Genomic DNA, 21,386 nt, shown 5'->3' on the forward strand with positions numbered 1-21,386 from the left:
CTCGATGAGGTTCTCCATATAGATGTACATTCAGCAACATGAGGCCTCAGGGAAACATGCTTAAACGTGTACGTGGGTCTGTTTCACAGTATCTGCTGAGGATCAGACTCTGTGTGTGCCCTTGAGTGTAAACATAGGGACATAGCTTCCTCTGGATTCCGACAACCACTTCCACAATGGGGGGAAGGGTGAAGGCAAGCCGTATTTGAACTGGCCATTCCTTGAAATAGCTTGAGTTAAAAGCCAAACCAAGAAAACCCAAGTGGCTGGCTGCCTGGCTTTCTGCTGGTGTTGGGGATGATGGCGAAGGAATGGTCTGCATGGTCCCTGGGGACCGCAGGCCTTAGCCCGGGGACTCAGCTGTGTCTCACGGCACCGTCAGAGAGCCCTGGACATGGTGTTTGCTCCAGGGAGCCCCGCAGCAAGGAAAGCAGGGAAGTGAACCAGGGTCGAGCCAGTGTTGCTCTTGGCTGCAGCGAGGGAAAGAAAAAAAGGCGGGATGACCAGGAAGAGAAGGAGCCAAGTCACCTTCCTGGTCATATTTAATGGGCGTTAATATTTGTAAATATTGAACAGTATCTGTTACCAAGTAACAGCCTCGCCAAATGATTGAGTGGAGGGCCTCCCTCTGTTTGATTTCACTGGGGTTTTTTTGTGCCGAGAGTGTTTGGCTCCTTTTCTTTTGTGTGGTTCTGTGAGTTGAATGAAGGGGTAGTTGTTTTTCAATTGTCCGTGTGCGGGAAGCCTTGGCTGACTGTGGAAATTTGTCACTGGAATGTGAGCAGCAGCGCTGTGACTGATTTGGCGTTTGCATAAATAACTCGAGAGCCTTGAAAACCGCACCGAACACCAAACGCCGTAGACTGGGGACATCAAAGGTAACTAAGGCTCGCCTGCCTCGTTTTGCAAAAGAGGAAACAGGGGCCGGAAGAGCCAGCACGCAAAGTTGCTTTCAACTGTATACAAGTTTGTAAGGAGCATGACTTTTTGAAATGTGAAAGTTTTACAAGTTACAAGCATCCTCCAGGAATTCCAAGTTGGAACATGGATCCCCTGGAGGAGTGAAAATATAAAGCCCTTTGGGTTTGCTGGTAATTACAGGGAAGTGACAAGACAGGGCAATGGGGTGGGGGTGCAGAGGGGAAGCTAGGATCATTTACCCTGCATCCACCAGCTCCTGCTGGGGCCTCTTGTTTTACTCCCAGGCTATCCCTCTCTGTTGAACAGGCCAAAGGCATATGTGGCTGTGGAAAAAGCCCCCACAAACAGCTCCACTCAGTTCCTGTGACAACCTGCCTGGGGTAGGCTCTGTGTGGAGTCAGCCCTGTTTATGGAGAGGCTGCCAGACCCCACTCTTGCCCTGTCCTTCTTGCTCAGACAAGCCCGCCGCTAGGCTGTCAGGGGGCAGAGTTTGTTTTTGGCATCGCTTCCCATCCACCATGACCTGCTCTTCCTCTTGATAGCATCTCCTTCCAAGAAGCCAGTGTCCTGAGGCCATGGACTGGGCAGAAATGACCAAACATGGACCCTGCCCTGAAGGAACTCCCCACAGGTCATATGGATGGACAGCCTAGCAGTATCAACTGAGTTTTGGGGGGGCCACAGGGGGAATGGTCTATCCTTAGGGAGGTTGTGGGGGTCAGGAAGGCTTCTCAGAAAACGTGGCATGGGGGCTGGGTCTTCAGAGGCTCAGCGGCTCAAAGAGAAACAAGCATCATAGGCCTAAATGGTGTTGTGTGTGTCGGGGGGGGGGTCTCGTATGTAGGGCTGGAGGCTTGGTATGGGGATGCTGGGGTGATCCCAGGAAATAGGTCCAGAGATAGGTGGGGTGGGGACAGGTGTAGTGGTTACAGGGTCTACCTAATTGTACTTTTTATCCTGGATTTTATTCCATAAGAGGAATGGAACCTTTCAAAGATTTGAAATGGGATGCAGGCATGGATGAAGAAGGAATGACTGTATTTGACATTTAACAGCTTCCTGCTGGTTGCAGTGTGCAGGGGGAGCTACGATAGGGGACCAGATTGGGGAGGAAGGGTCTGAAGCAAAATCGATGCAGAAGTGAGGGAGCAGGAGGGATCTCTGTGGACTTCCCAGGGTCCAGAGTGGGTGTGGGGGAGATGGTGATGCCATTCATCAAGAGTCTCTCCCTTAACTAGGGAGCCCTCGTTTCTAGATCTACAGAATAGGGCTACGGGACAACGATGAGGATGAGAGGAGCTCTCTCGGGCCTGTACATAGAGGGTACCTGCACCTGTGTCCTCTTCTCCTCTCAATTGAAACTCACCCAGCCTGGGCCCCATCCCCCAGGTCTGGCCCTTTGCTGGCTCAGCTGATGAATTACTTCTCGTCACATGTGGCAGTTAATGGTTGGTGAGTATTAGTATGTCATCCAGTCCTGGTAACCTATTTCCATTTTAAATAGAGGTCCTCAGTGCCTGGACTAAAGGGGTCCTCAGAGCTCTTAGGTCAGCCCTGAAAGTTTCATCAGAGTTTTACCAGAAAACCTTTAAATGTCCAATTTTAGATTCAACTGATATTTTTTAGGTTTCTCTCTGCTGGAATCTCAAATTGAGATCAGTTTAAAAAAAATTTATGTGCTGAAATTTTACTCTCTTTTGCCCCCTAGTGGCAGACTCTTGAACACCTCTTTTCAATGCCAAGCACTTTGAGGTTCATTGATTCAAAAAGTAATTCTTATGTCACCTATGTGCTAGATGCCACAGTGATCCTCACTCTTTGATCTTAGGATGCCCATTCAACCCATTCCTAAAGGAGCAGCAGGACATATAAAGTGAGTTAAAATAAATTGATATGTCTGAAAGATTTTATTTTTAGTTTTTAGCATTTCACGTTACTCTTTGATACAGTGAATATGCTGAGGTGTTACAAACGTGGGGCTGAGAACTGATGCTGTGTATCAGCCATCTTTCCTGCTACGTATTCTGTTTTCTTCTATTATCCTGGAGTCAGGAGAATGTGTGACATATTTAAGATGTACTGTGTATTGTTACAGGTCTAACAAGAAAAATATTAAAAGATCCATATTAAAAGGTCCATATGAGTGCTAGTATCTTGAGACAATTAAGGAACATAGTAATGGAAGAATGTGAACTCTTCTGTGAAATGAAAGGGGCTGTTGAAGCTCTTTTCCCTCTCTGGCAAGTAATTTTAGAGAAATACTCATATTCTCCACAAAGTGAGCTGTTTCGAAAACAGCCGTAACATGTTGACAAAGTGGACTTAAATTCTCTGTAAGTTACTGTTTTAATGCCTGAGCTGAAGCAGGTGAGTGCCCAGCAGAGTGCCTGACACAGCATGACTCCAGAAACGCGCCTGCTAGCCTTCTGTTCCTAGAGCTTGTATAGTCATACAGTCATATGTCGCTTAATGACAGGGATATGTTATGAGATATGATCGTTAGGCAATTTCGTCATTGTGGGAACCTCGTAGAGTGCACTTACACAAACCTAGTGGTGTGGCCTACTACACTCCTAGGCTATATGGTAGTCGTCCTAGGGGACCACTGTTGTATATGTGGTCCATCATTGACCAAAATGTTATGCAGTGCATGACTGTACCTTTCATGCCATGTTTTTGTCTGTTTGTTGTTTTTGGCTTTGCATTTTTATATGGAAATTTTGCCCAAGTTTCACATAGAGTTGTACTGTTTACTTAACAAAGCCTTGTGATATTTTTTAAAAATAGCATCTGATAATCATAACTAAGGAAATAACACACATTTATATTATGTTTTGTAATCTATAATGTGCTTGTCTTCATAATCACTGAGCCTTTTAATGAAAAATGAATATTTTCCCTTCCAGATGAGGCCACTGAGGCTCAGGCAGGTTAAGTACTTGTCCGAAGTCACATGGTTAATGACCAGCCTCTGGCTGGGGCTTTCTGCTCCCAGGGCTAGTGCTCTCTATGTGATGAGAGAGAGAGAGAGAACCTCTATTCTAAGGAGGACCTTGAAAGACTTGAGGGAAGGGCGATATTTTAGGTGGAAATGTGCAGAGATTGTCTTCCTACTGTACTGTTTAACAAGCCTGCTTGAGCAGGTGTTTATGCCATGTTTTCATGGTGAATGAACAGACTGTGGAGCTGGACCAAGCCACAGATGGCACTGGGGTTGACAGAGGGCCTGACACTGAGCCGCTGATGCCCAAGGATGATGATTCTCCTCTGTGCTGTGTGTGGAAGCTGGCAGCTGGGCGTGTAGTCCAGAGCAGAGGTGTCTCCTCCCTCTCGAGAACTGGGACCTTCCCAACTGTCTTTTACAAGGCTCCTCTCTGAGTACTAGAGAAGGGTGACATGGAGTTATAGCCACATGATCCAGGGAATACAGTTCTTCTCCCACCCTCTGGAGCCAGTTCTGTTTTCTTAGGACACAACTACTGCATGTGGCTGGGACAAGCAGGAGTCATGTCATCTTGAGAGTCATGTCATGATGTTGGTACAACAAGTGTTGGTTGAAAGGCATGGTCTCAGGTGCTGGAGGTCACACGACTCTCTTTCCGCTTCTCCAGTGTGCTATACTCCTTACCAGAGGGTCTTTGCACATACTGCCACCTCTGCCTGGGATGCTCTTCCCTCTATCATTCTTCAGATCTCACAGATCTCATGCAAAGGTCCACTTTTCTCTGAAAACCTTCCTTAACCCTTGTACAAATATATACTTAGCCTGGATAAAATATCTATTTAACTCATTAATGAGAGAACTAGAAGGATGAGGAAAAGGATTCTGAGAACTATCCAGGCACACATAGATGATATATATATGTATGTGTGTGTGTATGTATATAAGTGTGTGTATATATGTACCTATGTGTATATATATATGTATACGTACTCTCTCCTTTGTGTGTATATATATATGTATGTATATACATATATTTGCATTTATATGTGGGTATTCATGGAAAAATTTGGAGAAAAGAATGTTGAGATAAGTCTGCAAACTTAGATATAAAACTGTTAAAGTCTTACAGGAAAATAATCCTGTAACCTTAGGAGTTATCTTTCATACTTGATAGAAATTATTTGTAGCTTATCAATCTTTTACAAGTTAACATCCTAACTTTACAGAGTCTGGGCCCTAATCAAAAGCAAATACTAAGTCAAACAAAATTACCCTCCCTGTAGATAACTTTGAAAAGTCATACTTTATTTCCTAGTTTGGGATAGTTTTTTTAAACAGCATTATACCTTTGTGCACAGTGCTTCGCACAAAGTAGAAGCGAGTGACTGTTTGTTGAATGAGTGAACACATGGGGAGCAGGCTGGCTCCTCAGGCACATATAGGGCTGGGTGTCAATACCGGGAACACCGTCCATTAGGCAGTCAAGCCTCCATCATCCCACTGGATGGGTTTGGGGTCAGAATGCCAGCTGTGTGTGGACCTGGGGGAGACTAGGGTAGTAGGACAGTTACCCAAACAGGACTTGGGGCAATAAAGGACACATCAGGAATCCAGCATTGAGAATAGGGTCTCAAGAACCAGGGAGAACTCAGTGATTAGGACAAAGGAGGGAAGGAAAGGAACTGGTACTTCTGGCATCAGCTACTAGGGGCGATTCACTGCGGGAGGCCTTTGGTCCACACAGTGTATCCCATGTTTACCCCTCAGAGGGCACCCTAAGACCTCTCTCCACCCTTCCCCAGACTCCACTTCAATTCTCCTTCCATTCACTCTGCTCCAGAAGACTTCTCTCTTCTCCCCGACCCCTGGTATTCCCTTTTCTCCCTATCCTTGCTTCTCTCCCCTCTGATTAACTCAGTTTGCGTAATGGAAACTGATTAACTCAGACGCATGATGGAGGGAAGAAGATGGCGGATGGGGCAGTCTTTTCTTAGCCAGTGGACAAGAGTAGCCTCAGATTTTAAACAGTTCTCGCCCATGATTCAGGAAGAAGAGCACCTCCTAGCATGTCATGAGGATGCATTTGAAGTGGTGTACAATCGAGTTTCTGGCAGTTAGTGGGCTTTCAGTAAATGGCAGCTCTCCTGGTTACAGAGAAGGAGGCCCATTAGGGACGTTCACACAGCTGTGAGGTGACGTACTGGGGTTGAAGCTTGGCTGGGTTGGCTCTGGTACATAAATCGGAGGGAGCACAGAGCCAGGAGGGTTAGAACTTACCCCTGAGGTCAGAGTTGTTCCTAGGGAGCAGCACGGGGATGGTGCGAGGGTCGGAGACTGAAGTCATAGGGGGCCCCAGCTGTGGGGAGCAGCCTTGCAGGAATCCACACAAGCTGTGTTCTGGTCTTGAAATGGGGGCCTTGTCCCAAGGTTCCAAGATACCAGAGCAGGCCATCCAGAGTTTGGGTTTGATCCAGGATTGACCTGCCCTTTCAGCCACTGGGATCTCATTGTCCCTGTGTGCAGACCTGGTGGGGTTTTCTGGGAGGAAGCAGGCAGCTTTGAGGAAGGGTGTCTGTCTATGGATGCAAATGGGACAGTGCTGTGGGCCACCTACAGACACTTGGTCTTGGTCAAGTTCCCCAAATTCTATGATGCAGAGTTCATGCCGTAGCATTCATAGGGACCTTTTTAGGTGACATTTAAGTGCTTCAGCAAGAAAAACATAAGTGATGAGTGGAATAAAATGCTCTATGACCTTGTCCTTTCTCTCAGCTCTTCTCCCTTTAGGAAAGGAAGCCTTTTTTTTTGCAGTTCAGATTAAAAAAAAAAAAAAACTACAGAAAGTATTTGAGTCTTGCCTCAAGGCAGCAGAACTGGAGCTCTCCCCAACCCCATCCGCTAGGTGGATGAGATCATGAGCCGAGGTTTTCTAATGCTGGCCAGCAGGGGACACTCTTCACTCACACTCAATAGTGTCTTTCTCCTTGGACTTGTTCTCTTGTGGAGGCAGGAATTTACTTCCAGCTATTTAACGCTGAGTTCTCAACGAGGGGGCTTTCCCTTTTTAGAGCCCTAATGTCTGTGCTATTATTTTAACATCCGCATGTCCTGTTGTCTGAGCATCCAAAGCCTTAGAAAAGTCATAAGAAGGAGATGCATTCTCCAAGGTTTTTGGAGCACAGGTTCAGACAGAAACGGGGCCAGATGGGCATGAAGTGTTGCATAAACACCAATTAATAAATACTTGGCTCCAGATGAGCCCTGCTTGTCAAACTTGTGACCTTCACACCTCCATGGTCCAGGGCCCTCCTCCCATTGGTACAAAAATGAAAGAGACGGAGCGTTCACTGGCCAGTCCTAGGAGGGAATAACATTGGGATACGCAGAGCCTGTGCTTCCTATAGGGACATTTTAATTCCTTCCAGTGGATTCTTTGTTTTTCCCCAACATACTTTTAATCCTATCGATGCTGTTAATAATAACGATGGGTAACATTTAACGTGCTCTTACCATTTGCTGAGCACTGTGCTAAGTACTCTTATGAGCATCTGCTTATTTAAGCCTCTTAATCCCAAGAGGTAGGGGAACTGTGGGGCTTCTGAGGCTTTGTGAGGGCCAGACACTTGCTGAGGGTCACTTAACTGGTGAAGGAGGATCCAGATTTGACCCTGCATAGGTGTTGCCCAGACCTGTCCATCACCCATTGTTGAATCCCAATTACATGCTGGACAATGTGATGCAGACACAAGACACAGTGCCTCTCGGGCTAATTTTAGTTTTGAATGTGTTATTATTTGAATACTGGAAAGCTAGAAGAAAGAAGGGAAGGGAAGGGAAGGAAAAGGAAGGGAGGGACAGGGAAGGGAGGAGAAAGGAAGGGAGAGCCCTTAGGGAGCATACATCTGAGAATGGAGGCCCTAAGGAGTCCCACATTCCTTGGAAGGTCCCTTCCTTAGTGGCCACTGGGATGGAGGTGTGGGGGCAGGGGGAGGTTGGTGAGTCTGGCTCCTCTCCCTCCTTCCCTTTAACTAGAGTGACTCTGCTTCCACCAGGTTTATGTCTTGGGTTTTGAGTATGATTGCGTTTGACACTTGGGTTCTGCTGCTGAGAAGAACAGAGCAAACCTCCAGTGTAGCAGCTTGTAGCTTAGGGCATGCCCAGGAGCATTATCCACCCATGTCCCCTGGGTCCCTTCATCTTCTGGCTCTCTTTCCAGTGACTTTGTCCTTCCTGTGCCAGACACTTCCTTCCCCGGTTCTGCTAAGCCTCCACATTGCCAGCAGCTCAGCCAAACGCTGGTATGGTGGCGAAGTTAAGAGGGGGAGCCCTGGAGTCCAAGCTCAGCTCCCCGGCCTGCTAGCACTCTGTGTACTCTCCTTGTGCCCCAGCTCCCTCATCTGAAGTTGTTGTGTAGATTATGTGAGACAATGGCACACCCCTTTGAAACATCACCTCGTCCAGAGTAAGAATTCACTATCCCTGGGCCTTTATGATTATTTATTATTATTAATATTATGACCACCGTCACTATCCTATCTTTCTCTTTAATTTTCTTCTCAACATTCTCAAGAGAGTTCATCCTCTCTTCTGCTTCCACTTCTTCATCACCCTCTCACTCCTCCCCTAGAGCTTGGCCAGCTGACTACCACCCCCACTGCTGCCCTGAAACAGCCGTCCCAGGTTGTCAGCCATCTCCTGATATCCAGTCCTGCCTCTTGATTCCCGAATGGCAGTCCACTTTCTGAGTCAACAACCCAGAGCCGCTGGTATCTTCTTTGAGGAAGGCTGCGTGCGTATTGTTGGCCATTTTACAAATGAGTGACCTCAGAGAGAGACTGAGTTGGGGTGGGAGGTGGGGGTGGTGGGGCGGTGGGGATGCTGGCAGGGATCTCAGAGGAATTCAGGTTACAGACACAGCCAGGAAGGGGGACCTTTGACTCCTGGTTCACCTTTCCTTCTCAAGCTGGAATTAGTTCTAGAAAGCTGGTGGTTAAATTATCAGGGGATGTAGAAGGCAGCAGGTCCATTGTTATTTTTGTGACCCTGTTCCTGAGTGAAGAGATTTCCTTCAGAGAGCAGACAATAAAAAGGAATGCACCACTGATACACACAGCACCGTGCACGAATCTCAGTGCGCTGCGCTGAGTGGAAGAAGTCAGACATAAGAGACTACTTGCTGTATGATCCCACTGACATGACATTTCAGAAAAGGCAAAACTGTAGGAACAGGAAGCAGATCAACGGTTGCGAGGAACTGGGTTGGCGAGGAGGGGCTGACTACAAAGGGGCAGCGTGAGGGACTTTTTCAGGGGTAATGGAACAGCTCTCTGTCTTCGTTGTAGGGGTGGTCATACACCTGAGTGTGAAAACCCACATCTGCACACCAAAAAGTGAATTCAACTGTATGTAAAATTGTATTTTAAAAAATGAGTTAATAAAATAAAATACCGGCTGCCGGACAGGAAGACAGAGCATGCTGTCATCCCCCTCTAGCAGGTTGGTCTTATCTCCAATTTTACAGATGTGGGAACTGAGACTCGGGACCCTCGGGACCCATCTGTCCATCTCAGCCCTGGGTGCTGCCCTAGGAGGTGAGGATCCAGTCTTCAGGAGGATGGATTGGTGTCCACTGTCACAGGGCTCACAGTCTAGAATTCTGGGAAACAGACTTGGAGTAAGTCTAAGAGTGGTGTGGAAGGGAGGCTCAGGGTGCTGTGGGGCCAGAACAGGGTCAGGGAAGAGCGCCTTGAAGTGAGGGCTGAGCCAAGGCCTGAGGGTCTGTAGGAGGTGAGGGAGCCCCACCACCACCACTGTGAGGGGTGGTGAGCAGAGAAGGTATGATGGGGAGGGGAGAGGGTGAGCTGGGTGTAAGGGGAGTTATTGGGGGAGGGTTAGGGGCAGCAGGCCTCTTTAAGCAACTGAGAATTGACTCGAAGGGCATTGGGAAGCCTTTGAGGGTTAAAGCAGAGCCAATCTGGGATCAGTCCATCTCCAAAGACCACGCACTTCCTGCCTTAGCGCTGAGGTTTCAGGGAGTGGGGAGGCCTCCAGTTTGTGTGTGTGTTTCTTTTACATTTAATCCACTCTGCTTGTGATTCACGCATCCCTCATCGACTCCAGCGCCCCAATACAATCTGTTAATAAATTGCGCCTGACAGAGCCTGGGGGCGTTTGTAACTGCCCAGCACTTAATGGCTGACCTTTCCTGAGTGTGCCTTGGGAAACCAGAAATAACTTTCTGCCCCTTGCTTTTATTTCCCATTTGCTCACCCCCATCACCATCTATGGTTATCTTGCTCATTTACTTGGTTATTTGTTAAAGGTCTGCACCCCTCCTCCTACTTGCTTGCAAGTTCCAGGTTTGCATATTTCACTTTCTCACCAGCATTTAGTATCTGTGGCACTCAGGAAATGTTTGTGAAACACATGAGGGATGAGGCAGGAGGAATGCAACTGTTCTTAGCTCTGTGTCATCACCCACGCCCACTCTTCCTCTCAGAATTTTGGTTTCCTCATCTGTTTTTACAAAGTAGCTGGTCTTGAGCTCTCACTGGCCACCCTGTATGTCTGTGGAACATGCCTGGAGGCTAGCCGAGGTGGCAGAGACCTGGTCCAGGGCTCCAGGAACGGTGAATACATCATATCATCAGAGGACCATGCCCTGCTATGAGGTGCGTGCTATTCTAGCTGCCCCGTGAGCTAGGACAGTCCCAGAGCAGTGGTGCATTTCGAGGTGCATGACTATTTTAATTTAAATTCATGTATTTGTATTAGAAGATTTTCTTATGTTTCTTTGTTTTCCTTTGGAAGCGTTTATAGGCCAGTGCTGAAAAAATTACCATCCTTTGCTCCAAAAGAAATATAATTTCCCATAACACTGAATTTCCAGGATCTGGAAGGCGAACTAATAACGTTGCTTTTGCAGACAGCAGGTGGGGGCTGCAGTCGGTTATTCTGGGGCCACTGACGAGTCTTGAAAGATTGCTTTCCACTGCAGATGGCCAGGCTCGCCTCCCGTGTTTTCTTTTCCTCCTCCTCCCCTCAATTCCACTCTCACAGCCAAACTAATCCAAAATATTATCTTTTCCTCCACAGGCCCTTGGTGTTTCAAAATCTATAAGTCTAGGGGGAGAATATTCACTTGGTTATAGTTCAATATAGGCAGTTATAAATGAACTTCATAAAACGGGAGATGCACAAAGGGATAAAAACGTTCTACTACTATCAGTTTTATAGTCTTTTCCTTAGCATGTGAGTTTATTCCAATTTTATACCATACTTTTAAATTTAACATTTTAAATATAATTTCCTCATGACATTGGCAAATTAGAAACCACAGTTTAAGTGGCTTATCCCCTCCCTTCTCACCCTGTAACATGCACACCCACCCACCATCGTGTGTCCGTCCACTCACTGACCATCCGTCCATCATGGATTGAAGGCCCCCTCTGTGAGGAATAGGGTTAGGTTCTAGGAAAACAATAATCAGTGAGGCAGACAGAGTCCCTGCCCTGAGAGTTGTTGTATGGTGGAACTGGAGTGTAAACAACACAGAGGAAGATGGCAGATCATGGGCTGGCAATACACATGGGGCCGCAGGCCTCTGGTGCAGCGGTGGTCTGGTCTCTTGTGGCTCTCCGGCATCAGTGAAGTCTGTCCACACTGAGGGGCTGGATTTAAATAAACACTAGGTTTGGAGTGTCTCGTGGAAAAGGCACCTCAGTGGGTGCTCAGGACTGTGGGACCCTCCCCCGTGGGGTTAACTGAAGGGCTGTGTGTTAAAGTGTGTACAGGCCAGTTGTTGAACTCGGATAGTCAGAATGAGAAAGAGACATTGAACCTGACCCAGCTTGCTGAGGCTGCAGAAGGGGCTGTGCTGCAAATGCAGCATTCTTCATGCTGAAAATTAGGTGGTTATGTGTGGCTTCCCTGACCACTGTTGGAGGTAGAGGGAAATTTTCAGAGGGGTTTCCTAGAAAGCTTTATGACCACAGCAGAGTCTGAAACGATATATATTAGACCAGAGGTGGCCAACTCTGTGTGTGACAGGTACCAGACAGGCACCTCAAACCAGTGGCCAGGGCAGTGCAAGAGCCATAATAGGGAGAAGTAGAGACCCCATGAGACCCCACCCCACCTGAAAGGGCAGCTGCCACTCAACTCCAGCTGGTCATTGTCATATGCAGGAATGTGGACCCTCTGTGACATTAACTGAAGCTAGGTACCTGATTTCTAAAGGAAATCTTCTAGCTTTTTAAATGTTTGAAGCTACCTCAAAAAAAGTCACCTTGTGGGTCATATAAAATATATCAGCAGTCTGCCTATTTATGCCTTATAATTGAAAGGTTAAATAATTATGATTTTTCATTGTTTACTTATTACTTGTGTGTGTTTATGTGAGGGAGATCGGCTCTGAGCTAACGTCTGTTGCCAATCTTCCTCTTTTTGCTTGAGGTAGATTGTTGCTGAGCTAACATCCATGCCAATCTTCTTCTATTTTATGTGGGATGCTGCCACAGCATGGCTTGACAAGCCATGCTAGGTCTGCACCCGGGATCTGAACTTGTGAACCCTTGGCCGCTGATGTGGACTGCGTGAAGTTAACCACTACGGCACCAGGCCGGCCCCTACTTTATGGTTTTGTTTTGTGTGCTTTTGTACTCAGCATACAATATTTCTATAAGCTGGAAAAAAAGAAGGAAAACATCTTTATAACCCAAAGGACTACTTGCCTTTTAATTTTTTTTTTTTTTTGAGGAAGATTAGCCCTGAGCTAACTGCTGCCAATCTTCTTTTTGCTGAGGAAGACTGGCCCTGAGCTAACATCCATGCCCATCTTCCTCTACTTTATATGTGGGATGCCTACCACAGCATGGCTTGCCAAGTGGTGCCATGTCTGCACCTGTGATCCGAACAGGCAAACCTCAAGCCACCGAGAAGCAGAACATGGGAACTTAACCAATACGCCACCAGACCGGCCCTGCCTTTTAATTCTTGTTGATGCTACCTGGACAGGTGGGGGATGATCAAGTTGCCTGGATTGTGGGATGGCTGTTGGAGCGTCGGCTCAGGGCAGAAGGGAGAGGACCCAGATTCAAGAGGTCCCAGGCAGTGGCAGCAGGTGGGGACCTGGGTGCCTGTTATGAGCTGGGCACTCTCCTCCGTGCATTCTGTGCACTCACTCATTCCATCATCTGTCCCCTCATTTGTTCATTCACTAGCTGAATACTGAGCACCGGTGGGTGTTGAGCACTGATCTAGCCCCAAGGACACAGCAGTCAGCAAAGTAGACAAAAATCCCCACCATTGTGAGATTCGAGTGGGGGAAACCAACAAGAAACAGTAAGTCAGTCGGAGGATAAGTCTGATGGTGATAAACCCCATAGGAAACAGGCAGGGGTGGGGGATAGCGAGTGGGGAGGGCTGCAGTTTCCCACAGGGTGGTCTGGGAGAGTCTTGCTGAGAAGAGACCTGAAGGAGAGCTTTCACTTCATTACACTTGTTTTGAGCACTTGCTGTGTATCAGGCACTGTGCTGGGCACTGTGGAGGGTCTCATGGGAACATTCCCATTTTGTCATTTACTTCCTTTTACAAACTTTCACAAAGAAACAAAACTTAGGTTTTGTTGTTGTTGTTGCATATGACACATATAATGCATATTTGCTTAAATTTAAAAAAAGGACTTACTTAACTGGCAAATCCAGTGATAGTTCTGCTAGCTTCAGGCATGGCTGGATCCAGATGTCTAATCCATGTCACCAGTAATCTATCTCTTTCGGTCTCTTGCTCTTCTTTCCCCAGATTAGCTTCCTTCTCAGGTAGGCTTTCTCTACAAATGACCTGCACAGTTCCAGGTTTGCACCCCATCAGCTCAGCTAGCTATGCACTAGAGAACTGCATCTCGTTTCTTTTACTCCAGCAAAAGTCGTGGGTCTCGCTTTCATTATTCCAGGTCACATGCCCATCTCTGGAGCCCAGGGTTGGCCTTTCCTGAATCATAAAGTCTGAAAGTTGGGGAGGGAGTATCGCCCACAGGAGATCAGGATGCTCTTGACAGAAGGGGGAGTAAACGCTGAGCAGTGAGAAAGAGCAGACGTTCCCCCTGGGAACACTTGCATCCAGAGAGCGAGATGGGTGCAAAAGAACCTGCAAACGGGGAGACCTTCAGAGGTCCCAATCTGTCACCAACAGACCACGTGACCTTGGGCCAGCTCTTGGTTTTGCACCCTCTGAACCAGAGTGGTAGACTAGCTGGTTCTCTGAGGATCCTTCCAGCTTTTGATCTGTTCGAGTTTTAGGCACATTATCTGAAAACAGACACTATTTAATTAAATTCTCGGGTTTGAAACAATACAGGGTTGTGGATCCTGGTGAAACACATGGGTCGTGGGTTTTTTTTTCCAACAATTAGCTCTGTTGGTGAATTGCTTAGGAAGTTGTGAGGGACGTATGACTCGCCTCTGGTTGAGCTCTGCTGTTTCTTGGCCAGATGGTGTGCAAGGAAGCTCTATAAACCTTTTAGTCTGGTGTTGGAAAGTGAACTCACTGCCACGACTTTCATGCTCCAAAGGCTGGGATGGCACATTAAGAAGATTTACCCTGGCTTCACCTCCCAGCGTGAACTTGTGAGCAGGCCGTCGTTTAAACAACACATGACTATCAACAGCTGTGGGGAAACCAGCTGTGTGGATGTCAGCATGCGTTTCCAAGACACCGATTAGATATCTCAGTCCAGAATTTTGTTTTAATGGTTATGTGTCGTCTCCACAATTAGACACACACCAGTGTATTTTCCCAGGAAGACAGGGAGGAACGACAGGGATTGCTCCTTGGTGACTGTGCTGGTGTGACTTACCCTATCTGTTCGTCAGACGCCTGTGGGGCTGGTGTTCGTGCCGCATCGTAGGTGCTTGGCACTGAGTCATCTCAAAGCTAGAAAGCCGTGCGTCACCCCCTCCATAGGAGACACTGACAGGCATGCAGTTTCACAGTGGACAGCCACGGGCGGCGTGAGTGTTGGGCTAGCAATGGAGTGCAGGGGGCGAGAACCCTGGGGCCTTGGTGATTCGGTTTGAAGCCTGGTGGCATTGCTGCTTCCTGCTGTGTGAGCTCAGGTTACCTGAGGGGCAGGTTACTTGAGCTCTCTGTACCTCAGTTTCCCTGCCTGTAAATCTGAATAATGATAGCACCCATTCATAGAGTTCTGTCAGGGTTAAACAGGAGAAATGTGTCAGGTTCTTCTCAACCAGAATAATGGCTACTATTGGTGGTGTTGTTCCAGTGCAGCTGTGGGCTAATGGGAGGCAGAGTGGTATCATATTGAAACAGCTAACACATGTGTTGGGCTTATTATGTGAGAGGCCCACTATGTGGCAGATACTGTTCTTAGCTCTTCTAAGTATGTTAACTCAGCTAAATAATGTGATCATTCACGTTAACACAGGTGGGTACTATCATTATCATTTTCCTTTTACTGATGAGGAAACTGAGGCACAAAGAGTTAAGTAACTTGCACAAAGTCACACAGTTAGTGAGTGGAGGGTATGGGATTTGAACCCAGAGCAGCTGGCTCTAGAGTCCTTCTTAACCACTACTCTATGTAGTCTCACTAAAATAACGAGAGCTACCCAGAGAGCTTCCTATAGGTCAGGAAATGTTCCAAGCACTTTCTATAGATTGACGCATTGAACCCTCACAACAAACCCTCTGAAGTGGTTGCTATTACTCTCCCCATTTTAGAGATGAGCAAACTGAGGCACCTAGAAAAGGGAAAGAACCTGAGCAGAGTTCACAGACCCATTAGCTGGGTGACTTAAGACAGGGAAGCTGACCTCCCTGAGCCTCAGCGTTGCTGTGGGGTAACAGGTGGCTGATGACAAGCACCGTGTGCAGACCTGGCACAGGGCAGACGCTCTCTGGAGGATGGCTGCTTCATTGTTAGTGAGAGGGCTTTGTGCGTGGACCCCAGCCTTATTCTTTGTCTGGAGCTGCTCCTGGAAGCTGGGACAGGGCCCAGAGCGCTTGGGAACGTGTGGTTCCTGCGGGAAGGATGTGTGCACCCCCCAGGCGGGGCCTTCTGTGGCCCCACCACAGGTCCTGTGTCTGGCCTTGGAGGCGACCGTTCTGTCACTTGGGAAGGCAAGTATACTGTGAACCTGTCCCAGCCACTTGGAGGCATGTGTCTAATAGGTCTGGGTCTTGGTTTGCTCAGCTGCAAAACAGAGGGAGTTGGGGAGGAAAGCAACAAATCCAGAAAATTCTGTATTTCCACAATGTGGAATAAGCAAGTCTTCTTGCCACTGTTTTACATACTGAATGTAGACCTTTGCAAAGTGTGCTCTCAGGAGCCAGTCCCTACTGTTGGCTGTTTGAGCTGTGTCTATTTTCTCCCTCTGAAGTACCACTGGGAGCCGTATCCTTGTTGCTGAGCCCATGTTTGTGCGTATTTTGTCAAATTAATTATTGTAAGGGTGAAGTTTTGGGTCATTTTAATTTTCTTGGAACATTCTGCTAAATTACACTGTAGAAACGTTATGCCAATTTATACATTCACAGTTGTGAAGCAAAATGTCTGTTTCTCTGCATTCTTGCCCACACTGGATATTATCATGTGAAAATTGCCAATTCGAAAGGCAAACATGCCATCTTATTTAAATTTCCATTTTGCCAGTTACTAAGGAGGGTGAACATTTTTCGTTTGTTTATTGGCTGTTTGGGTTCCTTCTTTTGTGAATGGTCTATGTTATGGCAAAACATTTCAGCTTTCTATTTTTAAAAAAGCTATTCTTTTCTGATAACAAAATTAATATGTGTATATTGTAAAAGTTCAGACAGTGTAGAAATGTGTAACATGGCAAGTGTGGGTTCCCTGGATCAATTCTAACCCTGAGAAATCACCACTGCTGACAGTGTGGATATTATTTTTTTCTGAATTTTCTAGACAGTTTTGAATGCCATCATTTGGCCTAAAGATTTCTGAAGGTTCATCCATGACTTTAGTATCTTAAAAGGTGTTTTGCTCAGTGGCGTTTTTGTTGAATATCGGTGATGTTTATTTTGATAAATTGATCTTTTCAGAGAACCATGTGGCCTAGAGGGAAGAGGAGTAAATTTGGGGTCCCTGCTGACCACTATCGTGTCTCCCTGTGCTCAGATGGGTGTGTGAGGACCGTGTGCTCTATTGGCCTTGTCCAGCCCTCGAATTAATGGCTCTGCACTATCGACAGGATGCTTTCTGCTTTGAATCTCAGGCTGCTGAGCTGTAAAGGCAGCAGGAGAGCGTGAGGCTCCTGCTCTGCTGCCAGCACCAGCACCACTGCATTGGTGAGGACAGTTAATAGTAGCCATTAATAATAACCTGCATTTACTCTGTGTGTCCTTTACATGCTTGGGTCTACTTAAACCTCACAACAACTCTATAAAGTATAAAATCTAATGGCATCCAGGTTTTTCATATTCTAAGACATGGGTTACTAGAGGTCAAATCATTTGCTTAGCGTCCCCAGCTAGCAAGTGCCAGAGCCAGGACTCAAACTCAGCCCTGCCAGGTGCCGAGGTCCCTCAAGAGGTTAACCACCCACTCTGCAGTTCTGCATGGCCTCTCTATGAGCCCCATCTCCCCAACAGTCTTCATATGTGTCAGTTTAGTCCAAATGCATACAGGGACCTAGGGAACCCCCAACAGGTTCCAAATCTTGGAAAGACTTGAGCAAGTTGGGAACAGGTAAAAAGATGTGTTTCTGCGGGGGTTGCATCCCTGAATCAGGGCTCCCAAGAGGAGAGAGCATCTTTGCCTGGGCGACAAGGGGTGGTTGCCATGGTAGCAGCTATGGCAACGGCTGATGCAAGTGCCAGCTCTGTTCTCACTGGAGCCCAGCTGGTGAGCTGGAAGACAAAGTACCCAAGAGAATGGGCTGGGGGCTTGCTCTGCCCTACCCTCCAGACAAACCATATTTGATAGAAATATTTGGTAAGTAGCACATAACTGATCAACGCTGAGACTCAGGGGCTAAGAGCAGGCATCCTGGCATCAGGCTATCTGGCCCTAACCTTTAGTAGCCATTAAGGCAGTTCCAAGTCTACCATTTCAGTGCCTCAGCCTTCTCTGTTATGGCCCTTATTTCTCAGGGTCCCCATGAAAATTAAATTAATTAATCCGCATAAAAAGCACTAATAGTATTATTATTCTTAAAATAGTAATATTTCACTCTCTTACTCTGAGTAATTCTCTTACTCAGAATTACCCTCTCTTACCAGGATTTTGGGGCTGGCTTGCTGCTTGTCATAGTGATGAAATAATCTCAGTTTGAGCGGAGCCCTTGGCATCGCCTTTCCTTTTTCCCCACGTATGCTGTAACAAGTCTGACGTGGTCCCACCCCCACCTCCAGATTTCACTGACAGTTTGGGAATAAACATGTTTTTATGTGTGGCCCCGGTCACTGCCAAAAACAGCATTTATGGAGCTTCTAATTACCTTGGAGACTGTGGTAGGTCCTGTATCAGAGAGTCAATAAACTGCTTTAAGAGATGCTGGCCAATTTAAGAATTTTGGTGTTTTTAACGGAGTTAGAATCAAAGAACGTTTGTTGGAGGTGCCCGTTTCTGAGGACTCATTTTTATGTTGTGATTTTTATTTTGGAGGTGTTGGACCACCCACATAACTGATTTATTAGCTCTGATCAATATAGTATTGAATAAAGTCTGAAGAATTTTTTCTGCTCCTCCCTGGGCAGAAAGGCCTCACGGATCCCCTGTTAGATAGGAACGAGGAAAGTATGGCGTCTGTAAATATAATTTGTGAGTTAGAACTTTCCAGGATTTGAAAAATGTGGATTTATCTCCTTCCTTTTTGTTTCTGATTTATATGTAGTTTTGTAGGACAATTCCAAAGACTTTTCTTAATTTTATTTTTAAGACAAAAATTGGAAAGAGAGTTCAGGGTGAGTTTTTTGAAATGCCTTCCAAGTGTCGTTTATTTGATCCAAATCCCTTTAAAACATTAAGAAAACTCAGCCATTAAAATTTTTAAACTATAATTATACTGTTATCAAAGTATAACGTGCACACAGTAAAGTGTACTGATTAATCTGCATGGATTTTTATTTGCAAATGTGGAGAAACGAATAAATAAGACTAATCTCTGATCTTTATTATTGTTATTATTTTTCAAGTCCAGTTGCACTTCATGTAAAGAGCAGTCAACCCAGTAACACTGGCTTTGGGCCTGATACCTAGGAAGCATTTTTGTTTCCTTCCCCTTTCCTCTGTTGTCACTGGTTCTGCAATGGTTTGAACATCTGTTTCTCTGTTTGTGTTCTCTGGAGCAAGACTGCCCGGGTTGCCACCTACTAGCTGTGTGATTTTGGACAAGTCACTTAACCTCTCTGAGCTTCAGTTTCCTTATCTGTAAAGTAGCAATAATAAAAGTACCTACTCACAAAATTGTTTTGAGGATTAAATAAGTTAATGTTCGTTAAGCACTTAGAACAGTGTCTGGTACATAGCAAGCATTTTTTTTTTTTTAAAGTAAACCCGTAAATACTTAGTCTCCAAGACAGAGAGATCAAGGATTCTCCTGGTCCATAAGTCAAAGGTCAGTGGTGCTGATGAATTAGGAAGACCTTGACCTGGTCCCACATCTGTGGAGTTGAGGGTCTCTCATCAGTGGAGAGCTTCAGTTTCTCATTGCAGACAAGGGAGGCCTCTCAGCGTTGGCTCACGGGAAGGTAGGGTACATACAGGGAGTCCTGTTAGAAAAACACATGATCGGGACAGAACAGACTCTCCCCAGGCAAAACTTTAGAAAAACAACAATCTACTGCTCCTTGATTAAAGGGTAGAAAACTAATTATCCTTTCCGGAGGGACGAGGCCACTCTCTGCCAGGCTGTGACCTGGAGGTGCAGGATGTGGATTTCCTTAGGATGTAATGAAGCCTTTCCCATTGAAAGTGTACCGTACTTCAGAGGGATGCGGGCGGGGAGAGGGAGAATGATCCCTTTGCTTTTAAAAGCAAACACTAAAACCTTAGGAACATCATTTACAGGTCAGCACTTTGAGAATAGGAAAAAATAATTTTCTTAACTTGGATTAAAAGACCTCTGTTACAAAACATCCCTTCAAAAATATTCTGTAATTTCTGCTAACTAGACTAGCTTACAGTAAGCTTGAATATTTGAAGTTCGGGGCTGCCAATGAGTGATGACGCCGATCAGAATGCCAGTGAGGAGTAACTGGGCAACACGTTATTTTTGTGCTGAATACATGCCAGGTAGTGTTAATTCTCATTTCTTGAGGGAGGGAAGTGAAACAATCCTTCCTGGGATAATTTGCCTATGAGTTTTCTCACTGTCTTCCATACCATGCTGTTAGGGATGGCAAGTCCCCCTTGACCTGTATTGTTTGGCTGGAGATGTGAAGAGAACTCAGAAAAGTCTTACAGATATTTATTCAGCACCTACCGTGTGCCAGGTCTCCGGAGAGTGGGGATAAAGCATTAAAAAGACAGGTAAAGTGCCTGCCCTCAGGAGCTCGCATTTTCATGACTTCAGTGGACTGGCCAATGCCTAATGATCCCTGTCAACTTGTATTTTCTACAAACGTGCTTCTAGGTAATCTTTGAACAAGTGCCTCTCTGCTCTTGTCCCCCAACTCCACTCCATTCCTCTTGTCAAGTCACCAGGGACCTCTGCTGTGCCAAATTCAGTGGACCTTTCTCCATCCCCTGCTTAGTGAAATAGTTGAGCACGCCTTGAAACACTCTCTCCATTGGCCTCTGGGGCTGACCTCCTCTCTCTTAGTCCTCCTCACACCTCGGTGGGGCTCCTGCTCTATCTAAAGGCCATGACTCTTGAATACAATCTCCAGTTGCTTATATCTGACTACCAATTCCACATCTCCATTGGAGGTCCCTACCAATTCAAATGTGTCATTTCAAACGTGCTGTGTCTGCTCTTGATTTTTGTCCCCAAATCTGCTCCTCCCATAGGTTTTCTCCATCTTCCCAATTGCTCAGGCTGGAATTCTTAGAGCATCCTTTACTTCTCTTTTATTTCACCCTCCTCATCCAATCCACCAGCAAATCCTGTTACCCAGCTTCAAGCATATGCATAATTCCACTGCTGCTCACCACCTTCACCACCACCATCTTGGTCCAAGTCTCTGCTGTCCCTCACCTGGGCCACTGGAGGAACTTCGTCATCTCCTGCCTGGTCCTTGTCTTGCCCCTACAGCTGATCTTTCCACATGGCATTGATAACCGACTGTTTAAAGCTTCGATCATTTCTCTCCTCTGCTCAGAATCTTCCCATAGCTTTCCTTCTCACTCAGGCTAAAATCCAAAGACCCTGTAGTAGTCTGTAAGACCCTTACCATCTGGTTCCTGCTCCCTCTGTGACTTTCTCTGCTCTTTGCTCACTCGCTCACCCTACTCGAGCTGTACTGGCCTTGCTGCTCCTCAGCTGTGCCTCAGGAACTTTGCATATTCCGTCTCTTCTGCCTAAGACATTCTCCTCCATCTTT

The 21,386-nt window shown here is 46.4% G+C and overlaps 1 protein-coding gene across 7 annotated transcripts in view; it reads left to right on the forward strand.

Moving 5' to 3' along the window:
- ARHGEF3 (Rho guanine nucleotide exchange factor 3) overlaps positions 1 to 21,386 on the forward strand; it is a 285,003-nt gene that overhangs the window by 64,196 nt on the left and 199,421 nt on the right. Inside the window, exon 1 of one of the 7 annotated variants that reach the window (XM_008515341.2) lies at positions 10,384 to 10,536. The exons of the other annotated variants lie outside the window; for them this stretch is intronic. Coding sequence (XP_008513563.1) covers positions 10,532 to 10,536 — 5 coding nt within the window. The 5' untranslated portion in view covers positions 10,384 to 10,531. Of the gene's footprint in view, positions 1 to 10,383; positions 10,537 to 21,386 lie in introns of those variants that run through there. 7 annotated transcript variants of the gene reach the window in all.

The sequence above is a fragment of the Equus przewalskii genome, chromosome 15 (genome assembly GCF_037783145.1).
Source record: "Equus przewalskii isolate Varuska chromosome 15, EquPr2, whole genome shotgun sequence".
In the NCBI taxonomy this organism is placed as follows: domain Eukaryota; kingdom Metazoa; phylum Chordata; class Mammalia; order Perissodactyla; family Equidae; genus Equus; species Equus przewalskii.